General features: G+C 43.3%; 1 protein-coding gene and 2 long non-coding RNA genes across 6 annotated transcripts in view; 2 read left to right on the top strand and 1 right to left on the bottom strand.

The window, feature by feature from the left end:
* Positions 1-25474, bottom strand: part of LOC124320491 — a 125519-nt gene that overhangs the window by 90065 nt on the left and 9980 nt on the right. Inside the window, exon 3 of the long non-coding RNA XR_006913926.1 lies at positions 7032-7145. This is a non-coding gene — a long non-coding RNA (uncharacterized LOC124320491). The remainder of the gene's footprint in view (positions 1-7031; positions 7146-25474) is intronic.
* Positions 142-8313, top strand: LOC124320366 (homeotic protein Sex combs reduced-like). Its single transcript, XM_046783229.1, has 5 exons — positions 142-1509; positions 1620-2135; positions 7279-7475; positions 7666-7762; positions 7889-8313. The coding sequence occupies exons 1-5, from the start codon at positions 1005-1007 to the stop codon at positions 7903-7905; spliced, it is 1332 nt and encodes a 443-aa protein (XP_046639185.1). The 5' UTR covers positions 142-1004; the 3' UTR covers positions 7906-8313.
* On the top strand, positions 14266-23578 carry LOC124320488. Of its 4 annotated transcripts, none has more exons than XR_006913922.1 (6): positions 14266-15097; positions 15303-15431; positions 21045-21409; positions 21480-21575; positions 21647-21958; positions 22262-23578. It is a non-coding gene; the product is annotated as an uncharacterized LOC124320488 (long non-coding RNA). The 4 variants fall into 4 exon arrangements; XR_006913923.1 differs by having other exon boundaries at positions 14272-15431; positions 22262-23022; positions 23159-23578; XR_006913921.1 differs by having other exon boundaries at positions 14272-15431; positions 22262-23050; positions 23159-23578.

Raw genomic sequence — 25474 nt, 5'->3', positions numbered from 1 at the left:
AGAAAAATAAAAAGAGGCCATGAGTAAAAATGAAAAGAAGGAGGAGCACCGGAGGCGCGGTTCCCAAAGATTTTCAAAGGGGAGGCTGTGACTGTGAGATTGTGCGCGAAAACGCGCAACTTTGGCTGGCCCGGCAGCAATGGGGCTCTCTCATAGCGCGCGCAACATAGGAGAAAGATGCGAGTCATTTCGTCAACAGCGGGGCTGTGTGTGTGCAGTATTCTCTTGTCTTTTTTACTTTTCTCTTTCACACAGAAACACACACACACACATACACTCTGTGGCCCTTATAACACCACCTCCCAGCCAGCTGGCCCGGCCCACACCTCTCTTGGCATTCGTCCGCCAACCTCCTCTCTCCTTCTGGCCCTCCCGGCTTAGACATCCCCACCACCTTCCCAGCAGCATAACACAGGGCCGCCAGCTTACATACGCATTGCTCTCTCGGGTCTGGTAGTAGTAGTCCAGAGTTGCATAGCCCCCATAGCGTATCCCCCAAAAAGCCAAAGTGCGCTGCAAGAGAGAGTAACGCGTGCAGTGTTCGGCCGACGCTTGATTACGAGAGTACTACACAAGAGCATAGTCATCATTCGCCTCTGGTCCGTCAGACTTTGCAGTCGTGTGTCCGTCGTCCAAATTCATCCGACTTGTATTTCAACTTGAACCCGAGACGACCGGCAACCAATACAGTGACGTCGGCTTGCTGTTGTTTCTGTTTTTTGTTTGACGGGCTTTTACTATTACAGTGCGTGTTGCATCATTCGATCGGAATTTGAACCGATCGCAAACTTTTTTTTTTTGTTTTTTTTTTTCTTCAATTTCTAAAGTGATTGCGCCACAATTTCTAAAGTGATGATCTCGGTGTCGTTTCATCCGATTGATTGAAAAGACATTTCAGTGTTTTAGGCGAAAGCGTCGGTAATTCCGCGTTGAATAAACAACGAGAAATTAAAACCTTGCCCTTTGTTTTTTTTTAAACTCCCGACAACTACTACTCCCCCGCAATGAGTTCCTATCAGTTTGTCAATTCACTAGCGTCGTCGTGTTACGTGGGTCGAGGATCGACCGTCGGTGCCGGCGGACCCGATCTGTCTGGCATGTCGGCGGCCGACTATTACGCCACTGCCATGAGCAATTACCAAAATTGCTATGGCGGTGGTCCGGTAGGAGTCGGGCAGCCTCAGCAACAACCGCATTACGCTGATTTCGGGGCCAATCACTTGGTCGGCCAACACCAGCAACAACAGCAGCAGCAGCAGCAGCAACAGCAACAGCAGCAGCAGAGTCAGCATCCGCAACACGCCATGCCCATGTCGCCAATGTCAATCGGCGGAGGTGTCGACTTTACCATGTCGCAGGCGCTGCACGTTGCCCAACAGCCGATGCAGCAACAGCAACAACAACAGCAAAACAGATTGCAGCAACAGTCGGCTCTCCAGCAACAGCAGCAGCAAATGCGCGGCCCGTCTGCCCAGCGCCTCCATTCCGTCGCCAGTCCCGTCAATTTAGGTAACAAAATTCTAAACCCAATTTTGGCGTAGGCCGCAAACGTCAATTTCTATTTCATTCAAATTTTATTTGCTTAAAATTAAAAAAAAAATAATAATAATAAATTCTAGGCGGTGCCGTCGCGACGCCGAGCAGCTGTAAATACGCCGGAGTGCCGGACACGAAATGTCTGGGATCTCCACAAGATCTGAGCCTAACGACAACGACGTCGTCCTCTTCATCATCCAACGCCCTTTCTCATTTGAATGCGGCCGTTCAAAACGGTTTGGGCGGCGGTGGGCCGCCGCTGGTTCCGTCAAACGCATCCGTTCCCGTCGCATCTTCCTCATCTTCGTCCACGTCCGTCACGCAGCCCTCGTCCAAACATCACAACAACCACCACCACAACAACCACCAACACGACGGTTCGTCAACCGGCAAATCGAAACAGAGTCAGCAGCGCAACAGCCACCACCACCACCACAGCAAGACGGTCGTGGCGGCTGGAGCGTCGTCGCCGTCGTCCGTTTCGTCCGTCTCGTCGGGAGACAGCGATCCGCACAGCCCCGGCCAGCACGACGGCGACTCTAAAAATCCAAACGCTCCGCAAATCTATCCCTGGATGAAACGCGTCCATCTCGGTCAAAGTAAGTGGCAAACACCAAATAATATCTGTTCAACAAAATCGTGTAAGAATAGCTAGAACTCGTGTCGTAGGCCTCTTACAGTTGATTACGTGGGTCGTAATCAAGTCATTACCAGTGCACACTTGAGGGAGGGGGAGAGCTATCCATCGACACCCTATTCTGCGACTGCCGAAGATCATCAAGAGTCCCAATGGACACCGAGAGAGAGAGTCTCCCCTCACTTTTGTGTAGGCCTAGACGATCATCGCTCTTTTTCGGCTAGGCCTACAACAGTAGTAAAGTAATGGATATCGAAGAATCAAACCAATTGAGCGGCAGCAGGAGCACAGTACTGCTGGCTGTGTGTTATGCCATCGTCGTCTTCTTTCACCATTCTTCACGGTGTGAATCGTTTTTTATTGCAGGCCTATCTCAGTCACACAAAAACAGTGTTGAAAAATCCTCCACCCCAACAAGTTCTTAAAAGACATTAACGACCAAGGCCCGATGTGAGGTCACTCGCAGCACGGCATTCCCCGAGACCCAGTCGCAAGAGTTACGACCTGGTGGGTCAGTTACCAATAAATTTCACCCCTTAAAAAAAAAACGTTAAAAAAACGTGCGGACAGGAGAGACACACAGAAAAAAAAGGGCCGCCTGCCGTATATTTTGTACATAATGTACTCCACGAGCCAATGTTGTTCAACAGTTCTTAGCTAGTGAGTTTACGACCGGTCGTTATTTTATCCTTTTACTACACCGGGCATCAGGAGGGAATCCCCCTTCTTTTATTTTTTTTTTGTTTTGTTTCCATCTGCCTCCTTATTTACTTTTTTGTACTTTTTTAACTCTTGCGAGTGTGTTGTGATGTCACAAAAACAGTGTCGAGTCCGGCGTCGTTACAAACTCATTCACACTCTTGTGTTGCCTTGTCAGCGCTGCTTTATAGCGCGTACTAGACCAAGAGGGGAGGCCAAAACAATCAGTCAAAAACGTTATTATACAACCATTAACACATCGTTCGTTTTCACAACAGCAAGACAAGACTTGAAGAGAGTACTATATAGTATATAAGGAAAGAGCGCGTCGTCATATTTATAGAAGAAACGCAACACTTCAACTGACTATATGGCTCGCCTTGGCCGGTTCACAAGTCCTTGATCTCGAATTACCATGTGCAAGTTGAGGGTTTTCGGGGGAGGGTAGAATAACCTATATATACAATACAGTGTGAACCAGAGCACAACACAAAATAACCAGATAGCGAAAAATGCCGAACACGAACGGGTGGCGGCGACCGTGAAAGAAAAGAGGAGAAGAGCGGCCCTTGAACTGACAATTTTAGGCCAAGAGTCTGGATTCTATAGGAAGGAACAAAAACAAAAATGAATCCTACATTGTTTGGTTGCCTAACAAAGCTTACTGGGTCTTATTTGAACAAGACTTCGCTCGTAAAAATTTCAATTAAATTATGAAGAAAATGATTGGCGATCAAATTGTTGGGCCTAAAAATGAAGGGAATGTAGGCCTAATCGGATCGGACTATTATAGTGATGGACAAATTCGTGAAAGAATCACAAAACAATAAATAGTTCATTCTTATCCGTGTGTTCAGGTTTAAAAAAAATGTCACCCACTCGTTTGGTTTGACATATCGTCAATTTTTTTTTTGTCCTCTCTTCTTTCGTGATTGTTTCTGGAATTTCCTCGCCCAAAAAATGTCTCGCATTTATTTAATAATCCTGCTCCAAGAATGAGATACTACAATTTTAGCGGATTGCATTGATGACGCAGGCCAACCAACAAGATATTTCCTCGTTCACATTTACTCGACACGAGTTCTTGCACGTAACTCAAAGTTTTGGAAACAATTCAACAAGACCGGGCTCGGTATTAGCGTCAGTTTAAGCAAACAAATAAGTCATTTAAACCACCCTACCGGCCTAGAGTTAGACATTATTTTTAAATGATTTCTTCAAGGAAATAAATGTAGAATATCGGTTGATATTCAAATCGCCAAATCTGCGATTCCGATAGGATGCGTGAGAGACAGTTTGCATTTAATCAAGCGTCGGAATTGCATCACTCAAATGCGTTCGATCGATTATTCAAAAATAAAAAAAAAAATTTTTTCAAAAAGGTGTAGTCTACAACATGCGCACAAAAAAAGCTAGTCTGAATTTCGTGATGAAGCCAATCAGATTTTTTAAGAAAAAAGCAATCTATACAAATTTGGGTTAGACGATCAAACAATAACGAATGAAAGCGTACACGAAAATGCCCGCCCTTGCTTGCGGGAATGAAGGACTGTGCGACGTCTGTTACTGCCAACGTGAGTTTGTACGTGTGTTTCTTTCTCTCTTTCTCTCTCTCTGGCGCCCATGCTCCTTTTGTTCGTTCATTTGCATGTTCCCTTTGCATCCAGTGCAAGGAATTGATGTCTGGTTAGCATATATATTTATATTTTCCCGTCTTCCTCCTTTTCTTTGGGAGTGGTGTTGGTGCAAGGGCAATCAATGTCCGAGGGCCAGCGGCCAAAGGCTTCGCCAGTTAGAAGTCGCACATGTATTTTCAGTTGGCACTGGTGGCACTGGTGGCACTTGGCAAATCTAACGTCTAACAAACCACCGCCGACTGATGGAATTCTGTCTCATCGGCATTCTAATTCAAAGTCACATCATCTTTCTTTTCTGCCTCAAACATTGGCAACTCAACTGAGCTTCGCCTCTCTGCTGCGCATAATAATAGTTGATTTTTTTTCCCCTGCCATTTTCCACCGAAAATTGAGGTCGCCAGCCTGACCTTTGACGAAGAGACGTACAGCGATGGCTGCCCTTGATATTAGGAAAGCACAAAAGACGATGGCAAAAGTGTGTGAGATAAAGAGAGAGAGAGACTCTAAAGAAAAGGTTTCCTTCTAGCCTGGATTTTGCCAGACGGTGCAAATCGCATGATGGTTTCCCTTTTGAATGACATTTACGAGCCGTCGTAAAACTGGCCAAAAGTTTTTTTTATGGCCCTGTTTTGCAACAGTCTTAACCAACTACCGTACATATACCGTACACTCTCCAGGAACCATTTATTTGTTTACAGCCCGTCCATTTGCCGAGACTACCGTAGTATATACCACTTTGTATCAACATAAACACGTTCACATTTCTACCAGCTCCAACTATTAGCAACAAGTCCTCCTCCATAGGCCTAAACAGCTAGACTTTTCTTTTAAAACAAAATTCTAACTTTTTGGGGGGCGAATTTCATTCTTGGAATGCGAAAAAGGTTTTAAAAAAACAGGCAGATCCAGGTATTTTATTACAAGCCAAACCCTATTTGAGACTAACTACTCGTGACGTAATAAGACCGCGCTTGCCGTCATTCCGCCGCATAATGATGATGATGATGTGCCAATCAACTGGTCATTAAAGTCTCTTCCAACATCAATCACTCGTCATCTGTGTTGTATAACTATTCCCGCTTGACTCGGATTCAAAGAGGAAAAGGTAGTTGTTTTGTGTAAAAGACGCCGCCAGTGTATAGAAAAACGCGTGCTTGGAATTCAACCGAGTCTCTACGCGCTATCTCTCCACCGGCAAGAAGAGTCGAGCGCCGCACGGCACGGAGCGCGCACACACTCATACGACTCGACCGAGGCCTAAAATCCTCCCCCCCCCCTTTCCCCGTATATTACACAATCGAGCCAGAAAGACTGTTGTAGTAGAGAGAGTACTTCTCATTCCATCTCCGCCTCCTTGCGACTCCATCAGTGCTCCAGTAGATTAACAGCAAATTGTGCATTCACATCAGCGGTCGCCGACGTTGGAACGTGGGCGTTTATCGGTTCCTCGATAGATTTACGTGTACAAGTTGCATTGACAATTCTATTCGTGTACCTACGGGACCATAAGCACATAATCTAATTGATAACCCAATAAATGCACCTTTTTATAGTTTCTTCCCTTTTTTTCCCCAGTTATCGAAAAAAGCCCAAAAATGGGAAAAGTTCAACGTCCACTGTTTCATTTCCAATTTGTTTAGCTCCGACGAAAAATTTCCATTTTTAAAACTTAAAACTTAAAAGAAAGAGAGGCCCCCCTTTTTGAGTAAATTTGCAAATTGCTGCCGGACTTAACACAGCAACACACACAAAGCCGCCGTGTGTACTGTTAAAGTGATAAAAGCTAGCCACAGAGAGGCAAATAAGCAGCGCAGTAGTGGTGAATTTGAACTATTGTAATGAAAAGGAGCTGCTCAGGAGGGTGAAAGAATAGAACTAGGATAGAAACCGTTTACAATTTCTCATATTTGAAGAGTCTGGAAAAAGAAAAAAGAAAAAAGACTGGGGGGTTCGAGGGGGTGACTTTTAAGACATTGAAATGGAAACCAAAGTTTCCGGAAGCTGGTACTTTTTTTTCTCTCGTCGTAAACGTGTGCGCAGAGGGTCTTATGAATTTCATTTCCCTTCTTTGAAAAGGTTGACAACCCAGCTCCCTCCCCCAACCCCACGTAAAACAAGAGGGAAGAAAAAGTAAGGAGATTGTCACGACCAAAGAAGAAGAAGATGAAGAAACCGAGAGTTTCTACTAGTTCCAGCTCAGTTTGGTGGTGCAGCGCACCACTCAACCACGTATAACTCGGCATCTTTTTTTGGCGAAGTACCGATAGCGGACGATTGGTACACAAACATGCGCCGCAATGAGACACCCAAAACGCTTTCGCCGGCGTGTCCATTCCGAGACTTATAATAGAACAAAAAGATGCAAACCACCACCTCAACCCCCTTTTTTTTTGTTTTAAAGAGTCACACTAACAGAACGTTCATGCGCGTCCGGCTGTGGCCGGTGCATGTTGCACAACGTGGGGCATTTACTATTATTATTATTGAAGAAAAAAAAAACCATAAAACGGAAGCGCACGCACCTGTGCGATGTGACTGCGCATTTCCTGTTCTTTCTCTTCTGCCGGTTCAAGTCGTCATCTGATTACGACATATTGACCGTTGGCTGGAAAAAACCGACTGACTTTCCGGAAGTTCTGCAAAAGAAACAAAAAAAAACGAACTTGACATTTTAGGCATTTTTCAAATGTCAAAGAATTGAGCGAACAAGGGAAAAAATTGAGTGAATTAAATTGGCGAATTATTAATTATTATTTTTTGACCAAATAGACGCAGTCAACGCTAATGGAGAAACTAAGCGCCAGAGGACGTCGTACACGCGCTACCAGACGCTGGAACTGGAGAAAGAATTCCACTTTAATCGCTACCTGACCCGGAGGAGACGGATCGAAATCGCTCACAGCCTCTGCCTGTCTGAGCGGCAAATTAAAATTTGGTTCCAAAACCGGCGAATGAAATGGAAAAAGGTTGGCGCCGTTACACACTCTTAAATATAAAAGCGAATAATCTCGTTTGAAAGTAGAAGGCGATATATTTCCTTTTTTTTTGTCTTTGTTGTTTGTTTGAAACCAAACTTTCGCTTTCTCAATTCGTCCCTTGTTTTCTGGCTATCGATTTTTAACGAGCAATTATTCATTTTGATGATGCACGATACAGGAGCACAAGATTGCCACTATGAATATGATGCACCAGCACCCCATGATGTACCACGCTCACCATCACCATCATCATTTAACGATGGCCGACTTGACTGGTAAATATAAGACAAACCCCCAAAATGGGGGTCGTGTGCCACAGTTATAACCATTTTGAAAAAAAAGACGAAACTGAGAACAAAAAAAAGATCTACAATTTTTCTAACATTTTGTTCGTTGTACAGGTGATCACAAGATATAGCTAGCGCAGGACGTTGGGTTCTACCCTACTAGTACACCTGTAGGACCCGGCGACTACAACTACCACCAATACGGATCGTCACCAGCCTCCACCCAATAACGGATGGAAAGCCCAGCACAGACAGATCATTAGGAGAAAAAAGATGGATAGAAAACGGTCGACATTGTGTCGAGGCGCTAAAGACTCTCTAAGTACTCTAAAAAAAAAAACTTTTGTGTTGCTATAAAAACATTTTTTGCATGTGACTTTGATTGTACAAAATTCTAAACAACAACAACAAACAACACAATCGACAAGACGAAGAAGGACACTCTCCCGCAAGGATGGTTCATTCCCTTCGTCCATAAGAATTCAATGAAATCTTCGATCGAGAACAAAAACTGGCGGCCGCAAACAAGTGAGAAAATGCAAAAATTGCCCCTCCCGATGTTCCAGTGTGACTTTGTGTGTGCGGTACGATATTATACATATTCTAAAAACCTCTTTCCCGTTGTTCCTCATCGTCGTCGTACTCTATACTCCTCCTCCTCCTCCTCTCTTCATCTGCCTGTGTAAAAATAATACCGGTATATGTGCAAGTGTTTCATGCGCTGCGTGTGCCCATTGAAAACAATTTTCTGCCACCTCCTCCCCTTTTTTCCATAATTTATTATTATTATGCCATGTGGATGAGTGTGTATAGAGAGCCATCAATATTCATTCGACCCAAAAAAAGAGAAATTTCGGTGGAGCGCTGAAGCTGGATTTTGTAAAAAATAAAAAAATAATGTTGCGCTTTCAGATTCATAATTGGATCACTTAACGGTCGTACCTTAGATCGTTAATAATCCACGGGAAAATAAAATGGGAAAACAAAGCAAAAACGAGAAAAATGTATTACAACTGCGCAAAAACATGACGGCTCACGTTCTCCCTCACACTTGCGCGTCTGTTTTCGACTCATCTTTATGACTGTCTCCTTTCTCTCTCTCTCCTCTCTCGCTACTTATTGTTCTTGTATTGCACACACTTGCGACAGACACACACACACAAACAGATAGGGCCGGCCAGCTTTCATCTCGTCTTCGATTATACATAGAGTACATACACCCACGTACACTCACAAACACACACACACAAACACACACGTACACACTGGCTGTGTTGAACTGAACTTCTCGACGATGTGCCGACTTGTTTCTCTTTTCGTCTACTTTGCGTTTCTCTCCAGTTTGCAAATTCGAAAGTGTCGTCTCTTTGTTTTTCCCCCCTCTCAATGTCATCATCGTGTTCTGCTTTGAGTTGCCCTTCGTTTGATTGCCAATCGTGTGTGTTGACTTTCGTTGTACGCCGTATTACCATTATTACTATTAAATAGTTGTCTGAAATGTGTTTGTTTTTTTTTGCCGGTTTTTCAGTCCATGATTTTCGACGACCCTCAAAGTCGCAAGCAAAATCATCCTATATAAATGCAAAATTCTTTCTATTATTTCGGTTTTTCACTCCTCGACTCCTTCCCCGCTATTTTTGGGTGTGTCCTTTTTGTTTTGTTTTTTTTGGTTTTCCTCTTTTTTCCATCCCCCGAAAAAAAAAATATTATTCAATATTATGTGTGTGTGTATGTATTCATTTGAGCGTTGTTTTATTGCCCCATAATAATTAATTATAATAATAATAACAATTCCGAGTATCGTGCAAGACATTCTCGTTCATTCCTTTCCCTCTCGGAAAAGGCAACCAAACCGAAAATTTAAACGGATCGAAAGCGGAAGGGCAACGGGTTGGTTGTAAATCGACCCCCATCCAGCCGTCGACTATTTCCGTGAAGGCTCCGTCAGCACGGACGCGATTGCTGGGGGTTGATTTAAGCCAAAGAGTAATGAATGGAATGCCAGAAGTTCTACAGGTATTCAGAGACAAATAGAATGTCCCGTCGTACCAAGAAAAAATAGGGAAAAAAACAAAACCAAAAAAAAAAAAAAAAAAGAAAAAAGAGTCCCGTGCGGATGCGGTCAGTGTGAGATGAGAGAGCGCGAGCGAGCAGCCAGATCTCTCTCTCTCCATATCGTAACGTCACTGCGGCCCTGTTTTGTCGTGTGCCCGTCTGTGTATTTAGTGGTAAGACTCTAGTCGCTTTTAAACCAAACAGCAGAAGCCAGTCTCAGCTTGTTTTCCTGAAAGTCTGTTTTTACTTGGTCCACTTTCTCATGTGCGCGCGCTCGGGCCTTGGCTGCACCACAACGAGCCAACAGATACAACCCGTGAAGTTTCAATGCGAGCGGCGACAAAAGTCTCGATGAAAGACAACTCGACAGATGCTGCAGCTACCCGTGTTGGCCGCCTATACGCCACACTCTCTCTCTCTCTCTCTCTCTCTCTCGGCCGAGAGAGAAGAAAACACAATCACCAGGCCGATGACACCACTTGTCTTCCGCTTTCTCTTCATTTGACTTTGTCCTGTTGTGTGACCAGAGAAACGGAGGGGAAGACCCAAAAATTTCAAAAAATAAAAACAGGAGCGATCCTGTAACGCGATGACCAAGTGATCACGTTGCTCTTCCAATGTTTGTTGGTCGGTTTATTTTCACAACAAAAAAATCGTAAAAAGAAAATCCAACCAACATTTTGATGTTTTGAAAGGGGCGTAAAACACGCGCGCACGTAAGCAGTCAGTGTACAAATACGTCGAGATATATATCCTCGTATATTTAGGAAATGCTGGGCAGGAAAAAGTAGAAAAACCGAACAAGAACAAGCTCTGCCAGGGTGATGAGTGCCGGCTTATTTGCGGTGCTCCTGCCCCTGTTGTTGGACAGTACACAATAACATCCTCAACAACCGCACAAGAGAGAAACATTCACCACGCAACCCGACCATCGCTCTCTTTCTATACATTGCCCTGTTAGATTGCAGCGACGGCGCTGGCTTTTCATATTGGATATTATTTGTGGCGCTCGAGACAATATAGATCATTTAGCGGGAAAATCGGATAACCACAAAATAAACGGGGGCCGTATAGAGATGGAGGGGGTGAAATCCTCCCGCTCTAGATATAATAAAACGCAATGACCGGCAAAGTAATTGATGTGACATCCTATCGTCCGATCAAGAAGAGGATCGCAAAGAGACAAGAGGTTGAATAATTAAGGATGAGACAAGCCGAAAGGGAGACGAGCGCGTCGCCACGACGCCATGAATAAGAAAACAAGAAAAGAAAGAAAGAAAGAAAGAAAGAAAGAAAGAAAGAAAGAAAGAAAGAAAGAAAGAAAGAAAGAAAGAAAGAAAGAAAGAAAGAAAGAACAAAAGCAAGAAGTTCTCATCCATGGCACTTAGTCGTACTTATAAAATCGTATAATGAATCGTTTCCAGCGCGACCAATTTCTCTCCCCCCCCCCCCTACCCGAAGAGGAAGACAATCTATTTTCAGTCGGCAAGCGCCTCTTTAATTTCCCAACTTTTTCCAGGACGCGTTCCAGTGTGTGGCCCAGGCAAGAGCAAAACAAGTTGGTAGTCGCATCGGCAGATGGCTGTAGCAGTCAGCGTGCTCAATCTTGCTTCATCGTTCACTTCATTCAATCTTTCTTCTAAAGAAAGAACCGACGGATAAGACCAAATTAAATACAAAATAAAAAGGGGAAAAAACAACAACTTCCCAGTCAAATTATGCACATAATGAGTAGTACTCAGTTACCTGCTGACTACATTGCGGAATTAAGAAGAAGAAAACCAAACAAACAAGAAAAAAGGGGGGAAAAGCTATGAATATCTCGATCGGCGTCGGTCGTTTGCTAACTAGTCACTTTGTGACATTGATTGCAAGCCCCTTTTTCTCCAGCTCTCTTTTACAATCTCGCTTTAATCACCCGAAGCGACCGACTGGTTGGACGTTCATTTAGATCAAAATTTTCATTCACTAAAAATTCATGGAGCCGGGCGAAAAGAGAACGCGGTAACCCTTTTCTCCATGAGTGTCTGCGCAAGCCAAATAAATAAAAATAAAAAAACCCCAAAAACAACAACTGTCATTTATCCTCACCTGGCCAATCTATTTTCGGCCGGCGGGCGGCGGCAGCGGCGCCAATCGTCATTGATGTACTTGTATACTTGCACGTTGTTTTTTTTAACCCCCCGTTTTAAAGAGCATTTTCCAATCTAGCTGGAACGGGAATAAACGGGAATAAAAAAATAAAAAAAAACCCAAAAAACTCGGCTAGAAGAGATCTGGGTCCTTGTCGAGTGACTTGCTCTTTTATTCATGTGCCACTCACTGTACGCAGCGCTGTACACGTATGGCCAACGACGACATTTCATGGTAAATGCCAATTTGAATTTGAATAACGATTGATAAGAGTACGTTTTCTTATTCGAGAATAAAAAACAAAACCGGGAAGGGGACAGAGAGTGACACGACGGCCCGAAATAGATACCGCTCGACCAATTTCAATTCCATCTAACCTACTCGGGTTCCCACCGAGCTCACCGAGCGATAAAATAAACAAGAGAAACAAACAAGAGAGTGTGTGTAACTTCAGAGAAAGAAAGAGAGATAGAGGATGAGGAGAAATTATGCGACAAAACCTTTTGCGGTGTTGGTCACGGGGAGTTATTTGTGGCAGTGCCGCTTTATCGCAATCCAGTTGTGTTCCAAAGTCCGGGCATTTTGGCGCTGCCACGGAAAAGACCACACGGGCAAAAAATAATAATAATAATAATAATAAAAAGAGAAAAGGAATACGGTACAACAGCAGCAACAACAACAACAACAAAGGAGAGACGTCAAACACTCTCTGCGTGGTCCATTTGCATAATACATTTGGAAAGACATCCAACCTAGACAGGCAAAAGGAGGAGAAAGCTGAAAGCTCTCCGGGAATAATAACAATCAAAAAGCAAACAGACAAACAAGCCGGAATCAAAAAGAAGCTATTTGCTTTGGCAGGTCAACCTTTTAGCCCCCGATTAAGGCAATCCCGTCTTTAGAAAAACGGCCACCTATTGAGCACTTCAAGTAGCTAGAAGAAGCGCAAAAACTTCAAGTATAATATTGAAGTCCAAACAGTTACCCGTGAAATGAATTAACCGAAAACTTTTGATTGCGGATAGAGTGCGGAAAATCGTCACAGGCAACGTGACAGTTTTGTTGCACCGCTTCCGCAATTTAAAAAAAAAAAGAATAATAAACGAAATAAAGTTTTTCAAATGAAACGATCGTTGGCTACAGCTCTTGTCGCCGTTCATAGATGTCAACAGCTATGCGGGGAAAAAAAAAGTGTCCAGTTAAACTTCGTATCCGAATCCAAGATGGCGATCGAGTCGCCAATGGGAAAGCAGAGGGGCGGGACTTGGAAAAAATAAAAAGCGTGAAAAAGCAGCTGACAGTTATCATATCACCATTTACATCGACTTTTCTTCTATCTAGCATCTCATTGTTTTTTTGTTTCCATTGTTCGAGATGTGCCAACGCTTGTGTCGACATAAAGGCAACAATCGATCGAACAATGGCGCCGGGATCCACCGTTGGAACGACATCGATTCCCACCCGTTTCCTCCCTTCTTCCGCCGGGTTTTAGGTCTCGAAATTTTTTTTTAAAATAAAATAATAATAATTAAACTAAAAAAAAAGGAAAAAGAAAAAAGACTTCATGGTCTCCTTTGCTTGAAAACACGTTGAATACCGGTGAACGAAACAACACGCCAGCGGCAGCAAACTGATATTATTCCAAACACGAGAGGCGCTTTTCCAGCACACACATTTGTGGTTGAGTTATACGTGACAATGCCATTCATCATTCGAGAGCGATTCCGAAGTACCTCCAATCTATTCCCATTACTTTGAGCTGCCGAGTGACCGAAACCCGACGAACCTTTCACACAGTTGACTATACTTTTATACTCTAACACCGCCATTTCGCGTGCTTCTCGGCTGTCAAAAGACATAAGGCCCGCATCGCTCGACCATCGAGCCACGCTAGATAAAAAGGAAGAGAGAGAGACCGCCGAGCTAATACAATTTAAAGAGTTATTTAAGAACTAATCAACTGGGAGAGAGAGAGCTGCGTGTATAGAAAAAAGAACGGACGGGGGAACAAAAATGAGCTCCCGGCCTTTGCGTGATGGCGACACACACAGTCTACCTCCGACAATGTTTTTTTTCTTATTTTACGACTTCCTTTTACACCATCTCGACTGCTACTAGCCCATTTAAAAAAAACAATAAAAACACGAAAGAAATAAAACAATTAGAAACTTCATTCGCGTTTAAATTTACATTTATCAATATTTCTTTTCCAATCGTTTGGAAAATAAAAAAAAATAAAATTTTTTATCGACCAGTCAGTTAAGCGGATGACGTCACGCAACACAAAGAGAGAGAGAGAGAGAGAGAGACTTGTATCTTGCAAAGGGTATATATGGATATACACAACAAGAGAAAGATGTCTCTTCCGGTCTATCACCACCCGCTGAGAGTTGTCCTCCTCCTCGAGCGCTGCTAGACTCTCGGCTCTTTTCTCATTTGAAAAAGAAAAAAGAAAAGAAAAAGTTTGACTTCTAAATCGCGCATAATCAAAAGAGATTCCGGCAATGGCAGCAGCTAGCGGCGGAGAAGAAGAAGAAGATGGCATGGAGCTGGATTGTTACAAGAGAGGAGGTCGAAACAGCTCTCTCGGCTGGCAACGAGAAAGAGAGAGGGGGGGGGGGGGGAGGGGAGGGAGGTAGGAGGGAGACAACTAAGCGGAAGATTCGTATAGGCTATAAATTTTACTGCTCTTCCCATTCTAACCTCCCTTGACTCTCGGCTGTAGCTCGTCCTTGTTAGTTGGAATTTTCAACGCTATGGAAACCTAGAGCCTATACACTGCCAAGGGAGGGGGAAAAAAGGAGGTGGGGAGGCCAGACATGTAGAGAAAAGCAAGAAGAAGAAAAATAATAATAAAATAAAAAAAAACCTTGGGTTACGTTCTACACTATACGCTCTCTCTCTCTCGATTGCCTCGTCGATGGTCGTCGCCGCCGCTGTTCGCTATTATACACCGCCGTTGCCGCTTCTTCTTCTTCTTCTTCTCTCTGCTCTGCTCTCTCTCGGTGCTTCACAGTTGGTATAGAGTCGCTGCGTGCGCTGCTGCTGCTGCTGCTGCTCAACGCGCACAAGAGTTTTTCTAACCGGGGGAAAAAAAGAGGGAGGGAGGTTTGTGTTACAGAGACCGACCGATCGGTGAGACGTGTTTTCCCTCTCCAAGTTTTTCTTTCTTTCTTTTCTTCCTTATTATTTTTCTTTTTTTTTTTTCTTTCTTTCTTCTTTTTCCCCTTCGTTCGTTATTTTTTTTTCTTATTCCCGGACCGGCGTTCGCGTCTGCCGTCCACTCAACGTGATTTCCCATTCCACGTCAAACCACTCGCCGTCCCGCACGCTGACGCAGAGGTTGCTCATCGCAAGGCTGGTTCTTGCTACTCTCTTCTCTCTGCCGACTTCCATCTTTTTTGGCGTTCGTTAACTTTTGGCTGGCAAGTAAAATCGTCGACCAAAGATGGACTCGACAACACTGCAGGTACGAATGATTCATTCAAACATTATTTTTAGTGCAATAAAAAAAAACGCTCGGCATTTCGATAAGATTGGCCGGGTGTTCTTGAAATGTTGGGGTTCAAAATCGCATCCGTTTCTCTTTGCCGAGTTCGTTTTTTTGTTTGACAATTATTGAAATTGAAAATGACGAAACAAGCGCTCGACGGGGGTATTGCCGTAAAAAGACTTGGGCACCGTTAGATTTTTGAATATTCTGGTCTCGTGCGACAGGGCGACCCACACAAATCACGAGGAAAATTTCGGGGAGAGAATTTTCTTTCTTCTTTTGGGGGCACATTCGAAATATGTTTTCTTTTTCTTTGACCGAAAGGAGAAAATGAGATCAAAGAAAAAAGACAAAGGCAAAACTCTGCTACTGGTGATGAAGTACGGTAGGAGTAGTCAGTCTCCGACTCATAAGCGTACCTCAGCAGCTCAACTTCTTAACCGGGTCCCATTTTGAGAAGTGAAAATGTCGTCACACACATTTCTCCCGTTTCTCGTGAAAGAAAAAAAAAGAATTAAAAAAAAGTGGTTCACAAGGGATTTGAAGCGAGCGAATGCGGTACGAGAGAGAGAGAGAGAGAAAAAATGATGTGGCGCCAGATGCCAACGTGAATATTGCAGCTAGATGGAGGGTTGGGGAGGGGTGGGAGAAATGACGCCATCTTGCACGACCGCAATACAACAGCACACACACATGCGTGCACTCTACTGCGCTGCGCTGCAGCAAGCCATTAATGTTTATATATATATATATAACGACACACTCGCACGCAGCACACAATATCTTTCCATTACATTGCATTCAACACTCGGCAGGTCGTATTAGATTGACGAGGACCCCGCGGCCTATACAAAAGAGAAGGGGTGGGTGGGTGTTGGGGGAGGAAAAGAAATTACATAGACGAGCCGGATTATGTTGCGCGGAAAAAAAAAAGTCTATAATTTGACTCGACACTCCCGTGTGTCTTTCATCGTCTATTCGGTTGGCCGCAGCGCCAAAACTGCTTTTGTCGGTCGAGTACAAATCAACTAAATAAATACTACACAAATGGGCGTCGGCTGTTATTCACAGAGCAGACTAAAAAAAAATTCCAAGGGTTTCAAATTATTTGTCGAACAAGAACAAAATGTTGTCGATTCGTTCCATTTTTGAAAACGCACAAAAGGACGTCTCCCATTTGTGTCGTAATCCTCTTTTTAAAATGGCTATCAGCTGATAATGACAGTCTCAACAACAACCTGCGTGGCAATATGTCAAACACGACGAGATTCGGTTAAGACGAGGCTAAATGACGTTGTCCTCTATATCGGCCCAGTCTAGGGCAAAGTTCGCCTTGTTATCCGTCGCACCGATCGTTTCCTTGTATAACGATTCTTACACGACACTTTGTGCCGCTCGCTTTCGCACCTCTCGCGTGCGCCGTTTGCTTTTGTAGTCGTTTGTTTTGTTTGTTTGTTTTTATCGTCAAACTCATTCGTCTTACGAGTTTTTCCCTTTTTTTTTACCCGCTCCAGACTACTACCTACTACTACTACTACGGCAATGTTTCCGATAAAAACCGGTTTAATTTGAAGGTTCATTTCCCCTCCGCGACAGAAACCGGGGGGCACGCGACCATTCCACAAGCCCCGCCCAAGCGCGTCGCGACGCCGCTGCCATGGCAACATGTTACGTATAGAACAGAAACGTTTCAAAAAGAAAAGAAAAGAATAAAAAAAAGCCTTTGTTGTAACCGGGGGCGGTAGGGATGGGGGGATTGCGCTGGCGCTGTTCCTGCAACATTTTCCAACCAATCCCGACTGTCGCTGTCATCGATCGGAGCGGAAGTCCGGGACAAAACAAAAAGAAAAAGAGAGTGGGTGGTGAGAGGGGGGGTTGGAAAACTAGGGTGAGTGGGCGAAGAAAAACGACTTCCTTCGCTAACCTTCTCTCAATGTCATTCCTCCCATTCCAAGTCGACTCATTTTCTCTATTTTTCTTTGGTGGTGGTGGTGGTGGTGGGGGAGAGAGACTTTTATTCTTCCGTAGAGTTTTTTTAGAAATCGATTCTTCCGACATCTCGGCAGAGAAATCCTAACCGCCGTCGTCATACTAGACCAATCCTAGCGAGCTAATAGAACCAGATCACTTGTTTTTCTGCTCTTGTTGTTCGTCGTTTAAAGAAGAAGAAAAAAAAAACAGTTCTACGTCATAAAGCATAAGGCAAACAGCAAAAGAGAACGGCTAGACAACAGGGGGGGGAAAAATAACAACTCGAGAAAACCGCAGCAAACTAATAAAAACGAGCCCCGTCTCTCTTCGCCCCACTCGGAAAAAAACAAAAAAACATCAGTTTGACTCGAGAGAAAGTTCTCTTGGCAACTTTATGTATACACTTTATTATTACTCGAATACGATTTGCCCTCCTTTTATTTTTTTTAACATTTTGTATTTTTTGATTCCATTTGGGCGATTTTCTCAATCGCCGGAGCCGACGAGGCTATGAGAACGCGTGACCAAACGAGCCTTTTGCCCTCCATTTTCTCTTCTTCTTCTTCTTCTTCTTCTTCTGGTTCTTATTCCATTCGCTTGTGGAGGAGGTCAAGAATAACTGGCGAGAAGAAGAGAGTTTAAGGGGGCAACTAACAGAAAAGGAGCCAAAAGAAGAGGAAGAAAAATAAAAGCCAGGCATGTTGTAATTGTCGGCACTTGGGCCGGAGTCTTGGACGTCTGTCATCAGAAAGAAGAAGAAGAAGAAAAAAAAGACCAATAAAACTGTTCAAAAACGGACGGGGGGTATAGGGGGGGCCAAGCTCAGTAAGGTCGGGGCACGTTTTTCTTCTTTCTGGTGTAGCAGAAGAAGAAGGTCAAGAGGCGCCAGGGCCCCATTTTTTTAAATTGAGGAGGCTCCTACAATTTTGTATTCCACTGGCAAGTTGATGAACATTTACAGTCGAGTCATTTATTTGTTAAAAGAAACAAAAAGGTTAGATGGTTACATCAAACTGTTGTTTCCAAAGACCATAATGGGCGGCACATCCCTCCATCGCCATTGGTTACCAACAGGCCTCCCCCAAACAAAAAGTCAGGATGGTGTTCGTTCAAAACTCTGCTCATCCTTATGGGTGACTATATACAGCCGGTACGTTGACGTCCAGCCATGTTTCAAAAATGTCTAAACACCCAAAACATTTCTTTACTCTTTCTTTTCTGTACTACGCCGTGTGTTTATAATTGTGGCCGTTTTCGGTACTCCTTTCAAAATTCATCATCGAGTCTGTATAGCAACAGCCGAAAAAAAAAACTCAGCGGTCCAAGCTTTTGCCTTGCCTGCCGGCCCACAAAAATGTGCGTTTCTGATGGGAAAACACACACAGAGAAAAAAAGAAGAGAAGAGAGAAAAAAAAAATCGTTACGGGAGGGCCCCCGCGCGCCCTGCACGGCCATGGCAAACATTCTCCGCTTGTTGTAATCACGTGGGATCGTAAAGCTGTCCAAAGTTATGGGAATTTTTTTTTTCTTTTTGGTTGGGCTTTGAGCTGTACAACACAAAGTGGAAAGAGAGAGAAAGAAGAGGAGGATACAAACACACATATATATATATCCAACCGGAATACATATATACATACAGAGTGCGTTTGTGTCTAGCGCACGCAACCGTAGGGCTCCCCCGATTCTCTCTCTTTTTTATTCTTTCTATTTCCTCGGGATACGTACAATGTTCTGCTCAGAGTTAAAAAAGCATTTGTCTTCTTTCGCGTTTCAAAAAATAACAAGACGCAACTTGTTATGGTTGCGCACTTTGTGTGTGTGTGTGTGGATCCTCCTCTTAACTCATTTCGCTGGGCTCCACCTTGACTCGATTTCTCTCTGAAAAAGATAAAAATGGCAACTCTCTTTTTTTTTCTCATATTATATTCTTCCACACCAGCTGCTACCACCAACATGGCTGCCCCCCCCCCCTCTTTTTGGCTGTTGCTGCTTCTTCCCTCTTCGTTGTCCGGTTAGTGGGGGAGCCAATAGGCGGCCAGAGTTGGAAAACTCCCGTCAAAACTTATTATACAACAGAGTGAAAAGAGTGTGTGGGGGGAGAAAGAGAGAACGAGAGGGGGGGGGGAGGGGGAATGGGGAGGAGGAAACGAGCGCAACGGCCCTGGCCGTCTGCTGTACAACCGTGTATCGTTGTGGATATGTGTTGCAATCATGCGATGCAAGATCATAAAAAAAAGAGAGAAACAGCCGAATTTTCTTCAATGTTCAGATAAGAAAACAGCCAAAAACAACAGCATTAGTTTTGTATGACATTAAACCTCGGACGAAATGGAGAAAAAGACAAAAGCCCCCCCAAAAAACATACGATAGTCACAAGGCCGGCAGTCACGACATTCGTGTCGTTTTCCAACGCGTGCGTATACCGAAACAAACAAATCAGCCGAGAAAAAAAAAAAAAAAAAAAAGAATTCCGCCAGACGACAAACACAAACGACACCCGACGCGAACACACAAAACAACATTTTCTGCTTCCCAAAAAATGTTGGAAACGCGAGGGACTTTTGTGAGTCCAGTCGTTGTTGTACTGTTGCCAGGAATAGAAATTTCGGCCAGTTTCTTTGTTGCACCCATCTTACACAATGTAGATACGATACCAGCCCCTTTTTTCAAATTCATTACGTCCGACATGGAACGGAAAAAGTGTGACGATCGCGAGACTTGTGATGCAACCGTACCACCCCAATATCCTAACTGACCTTTGAAATTGGTTCGCATTGTCAAATGCCATCGTCTCATTCTCCAGTGGTGGTACTAGTACCCCCGTGACGCATCTGGAAATGCAGCTAGGCGGCGGCCAATACACGAGTCAACGCAATAATCCATAAAAGCCAGGGCATTCGTTTTGTAGAACTCGGAGGGAAAAAAATGTCAAGTTCCTACCCAACGACCTGGTCCACTTTCTTTGAATATGCGCGGAATAGACAGCGGCAGCCGAGTGAGACAGGGGGAGAAAACATTATCATATAAAGATCGTTTTCAAACTTAAAATTAAAAAAAAATAAAACAGACCAACGGACTGGAGGTTCGGGGGGGGGGGGGGAGGGGAATACCAAGAAATCGGCCATGTTGGAATATCGACCGGGTCGATCTTTTCTCTCGCTCTCTCTCTTCCCACACAATAAAACACGTCGGCACTGGCTGCAAAAGGGGAGGATCTAGAACCCTTAATATATAACAAGGCGTAATCCAACTTCTTCTTCTTCTTCTTCGTCTCCTTCCACACAACATGGCGCCGGCTGTTGGTAACAGAGCAACGCCGACGAGCAGTGTGAGACACAAGCGAGAACAGGACCGACGCCGACGCCAGAGCGTCGCGCGGATCGCTCGCTGCTCCAGACAAAAACTTTAAGCTCCACAAAAAAAAAGCGAGTCGCTTCAATTAGTTTCGTGTTTTCCACGTAAAGCAGAAGGAGAAAAAAAAAGAGTTGGTTTGACGTTATTAGGTTAGTCATTTAGAAGCAAACCAATCCATCGAAAAAAACATTGAGAAGAAAAGACTATTATAATCAGTTAATCACACAGAGCAAACTAATAAAGATTAATCTTTTTCTTTTTTAGCAACAGAGGAGAAGAAGAAGAAACCAAACAGCTACTTGAATTTGATGCCGGCTCATCATTTGTCAATGTCGTCGCCGTGTGGCTGGGCGACAAAGAAAATTCAAACCCCTTCAGCGCAGCGTCCCTCACGATAATAGAGGTTTCCTATGGTCGGCCCATGTTTTCCATTTTATGACTGTGTCCTCCTGCACATCGGCTACTTCTACCACGGGTGGACCCGAAAGCAAAGAGACAAAACAGGGACCCAAATTGGGGTTCTATAAACACACACACATGTCCCCGAAGAAGAAGAAGAAAGGAAAAATTTGCCAAAATTGGTGACACACGTGCTGCTGCTGGGCTACATCTAGTTTTCGCTGCTGCGGGTAACCACTTTTGTTGTTTATTTCGATCTGTCTGTCTGATTCCGTGTTTTTCTTTTTTTCGTTTTGGCAGGACATTGGGTCCAGCACACGCCCTTCATCAACAATCAATGTCTCTCCTTCGTCCCAACTGGAAAAATAACCTGTCCGTCTCCGGAATCATTTTGGGGTTTGTTTTCATTTTTATCTCGTCTCCAAACACCAGACGTCAAATAATTTCTTTTGATTTTTTTCTTTTAGCAAACGGGTTTCTCTCTACACAAGTTACTCGGCGCAGGTGTCTAGACTTTCTCTCAACAATTCCTTCAATTGCTTCCATCGACGTCATTCAGTCTCAACTCTTTTTTTGGGGGGGGGGGATTGTTTACAAACATCCGCCCTTAACGAGGATGAGGACAATTTGACCTAGTCGCCTGACTCTCGTGTGATGGCAAACGCCTTCGATCCGCGAGTCTGCCAGCACAGACCCATAAACATGGAGAACGAAAAAGGAAAAAAAAATGAGCTCTGATTTCGTTTTCAGTTTTGGATTTTTAGAGCGTCATGTTAACGGTAAGTCAAACAACTTCTATGTGCAAGTCATCATTCTTTTCGATTATTAAACTTCCATTTCGTCATGGGGATTCTGAAAACAAAATCTACAACACATCTTGGTTTCCAAAGAAAAACAGCCAGAATATTATAATTACTAATAATCAACAAGAGCCTATGTCTTGTTTATCAGATCTCCTTATTATTACAAGAAAAAGAAAAGTCGAATTAAGATTTTTACCTACTACAATTTTTCTTTTTTTTTTTTTTTAATTTTTAATTTTTGAAATTCAAACTTGAAATGGTTTCTCTTTTAAACGCCAGGTGGCTGCTGCCTGGACAATTTTGTCGAAAACCGGCTCCTGAAGTTCAAAAGTCTCCTACAGCTAAAGCTACCGTACAACTAAATATTCAACCATTCACCGCCGCTTCAGCTCCCAGAAAAGAAAAAGAAAAACTCGAACGAAAACAAGATTCCATTCTCGTTCCGATTGGAATAATCGATTCGGCAAAGCAGATAAGACTACAACATTGTCTTCTCGACAAGCCATCGGAATTCAGAGCTTGTCGAACGAAACGCCACGCCACACACACAAAAAAAAACATTTCTTTCATCCAATCGACGATTTCCAATTCCGTAGTCGACTTCGATATCGCCCAGCAAACGGGTGGAAAAAAATGTTTCAATTTTGAAAGGCTGCTGCTACTGCTACGATGACCTTATTCCTTTGTTCTAAATTTGCGCTCGACTTTTACACACACACATGTACGTGTTCTGCCCTCGTGTGTATGTGCTGTCGCAGCTCCTTTTTTTTTATTATTTTCTCTATCGGGTTTGCTGGCTGCGTTTGATGTGGACGAGATAAATGGAACGCCCTCCCCAGCACCATTACCGTTGATGAATGGATTCCCCTACTGCTTGCTACCCCACAAAACCTCCCAGATATAGACGCGTGCATCCGGAAGGAGGATGCCCAAGACATGCACCGTTGAGGAGCCAAAAAAGAAAACGCAACATTTCTAACTCAATCGAATTTAAAGTGAATAAAGATTTTAAAAAAGGAAGAATCTCGGGAAAACGGAAGGTAAAATAAATAAAGGAAAAACCAAAAGGTACAATATCTCTTTAAAACAAAAAATAACCTTCACGTCAGACTTGTAAATGTTTTCGCAAATGGATATTGACATCTGATTTGTTTCCATTTCTCGTTTTTTATTTAGGTATCCGTCTAGACGCGATGCATCACGTTTCCGGTCTGATTTGACGCAACTGGGAATCGATCGACCATATGAAAATTTAAATTGAACGAAAAATTGTCTGAGCGAATACTGATAAGAGATTTGAGATCATCATCACAGCGTGACAGTTCATCATGCTCTACATCTACCCTGTAGATCCGAATTTGTAGTTGCATCACAAGACAAATTCGGTTCTAGAGAGGTTCGTGTGGGGCATAAACAGCTACATGCTAAAACTACGTTTTTCTCATCTCGCAAATGCACCACCATCACTTTTAAAACACTTATGCAATTAAATTTAAGAAAGAATATTTCGAATTTTTAAACGAATATTTCATACAACCGTTTTCTCATGTTGACAGATAACGCTTTCCAACAAATAAACTTGACTTTTGCAATTTCTCCACGCACAAAAAAAAACAAGATGAAAACAACAAAAGTGTTTGGCAAGAGGTAGACGGGCATGACAAGACACATGGTTTCGACCATGTTTTTCAAATTGGATAGATATAGTTTCGAGAGATAAAGAAAACTGGTTCACAGCCATCGGCCAATAATCGCAGCCTTTTTTCGATTTCTCGAAACGAATCAGTTTAAACACAAGAAATTTCGAAAAAAAATAAATATAGAAAACCCGTAATCGATCGACGCATCTCTAAACCGCCCCGTTTTATTTTATTTTTCTTTTAACTTCATATTTTGTGTTTGTTGTTTTCTCTCTCCCCCCAAAAGTCGACTGGCAAACTATAAAAGTTGATTTTTTTTTTCCTACGCCACAAAAACTTGTTTTGATTTCCTTTTCCTTCTGGGTCGTGTTTTTCTTTTATCTCTTCTTCTACTTTTTTCTCTCTCTCTCCTCTCCCATCCTGTGTGTATATATATATACACGTTGTGTGTAGAGCAACGTTTTACACACACGACCAACGCTACATACCCCCAAAGATTAATGATGTGTCATTTGGCAGGGGGGTTCGAAGCCACGCATAGGCCGCCCGGCCCGGGCGTAGCACACTAGCTGTGCCAGAGAATGTTCCATCTTCTTAGACTTCTTCTTATTATTATTCCCTCATTCTTCTTGTATTTTTTCGCCCTTCTTATCCTCTCTCTTTCCAGCAGCTACCACACAGCACTACCTGCAATACACACACACACACACACACACACACACACGTTATGTTGTTTTCCCGGCAGGTTTTTTTTTCTCTCTCTCTCTCTTTCCTGTCAATTGATCGAATAAATTTTCCGCCGCAACGCATCTTTTGTCTGACTTGTATTCCTCAACCTACCAAGACGCGTCCTATTAACAAAAAAAGAAAACGGAGAGAACAATACACAGCTGGGCCAAATTGAGGATTTCCTACTTATATAGTATAGTCGGACTATGGAGACTTGCGACTCTGCACCAATTTTTCCCTACCAGCAACCAGACAAAATTCGAAAATCCAAAAGTTACTTATTGAATAGGGCCCAATCGACATTCCAGCACGTTTTTTTTTCTCTCTCTCTCTCTCCAGTTTGACAATAGCCAACACAAGAGTAGAGGAAAGAGAGGTACCAAATCGAATGAGAGAAGAATAGAGATCCTCCACAGTGTATTCCGCGTGTGATAGTCCCTCAGAGACACTTAACGCCAACATATTAGTGGACTCCGTATATATTTATACCGATGGTCCACGTTTTCGGACATACCTCATTTCGCAGGTCAATGAGATAGGTTCCAACGAGTTTAAGGGTTAAAAAAAAAAAAAAAAAATTTGATTTTTATATACCACCACAACCGCACATTTGAAGTTGAGGTGGCCAAAATTTTTTTATTTCTGGGGAGCTCCAGTACTATTTATCTCTCGGGAATAATCAATGCAGAGATAAAAACAAAATTCGACTTTTCTTTCCATGTTTTTACAATCGGTCAGTTTCTCGGTGACGGCCACCGACCTCTGATCGCAACCGAGTGAAAAAAAAAATAAAAAGCAAGAAAAAAATAGAAAAGAAAAAGAAACAATACGGAGATGCGCTTTAAAATGACAAGAATTAGTTGGTATTTAACCGATAGAAAATGATATCAACAGCAGTGTTTTCTCTCTTCTCGTGTTTGTAAGATTGTGGAATGTGTTTCAAACTTGTTCGCCTATCGGGTCGATCCACCAAAAAAGGGCGAACAAGTCAGCAAATAAGGTGTGTCTAGTTTGTAGGATGTAGTTGTTGTATAGACGGAACCAATTGGAAATTCAAATATTCCCTTCGACGGGGCTAGCATGCGTGGGTGCTGGGCACATACTTGCACACACAGAGTTAAAA

Source organism: Daphnia pulicaria, chromosome 1 (assembly GCF_021234035.1).
Source record: "Daphnia pulicaria isolate SC F1-1A chromosome 1, SC_F0-13Bv2, whole genome shotgun sequence".
Lineage (NCBI taxonomy): Eukaryota > Metazoa > Arthropoda > Branchiopoda > Diplostraca > Daphniidae > Daphnia > Daphnia pulicaria.
This window is presented reverse-complemented; position numbering and strand designations above follow the sequence as displayed.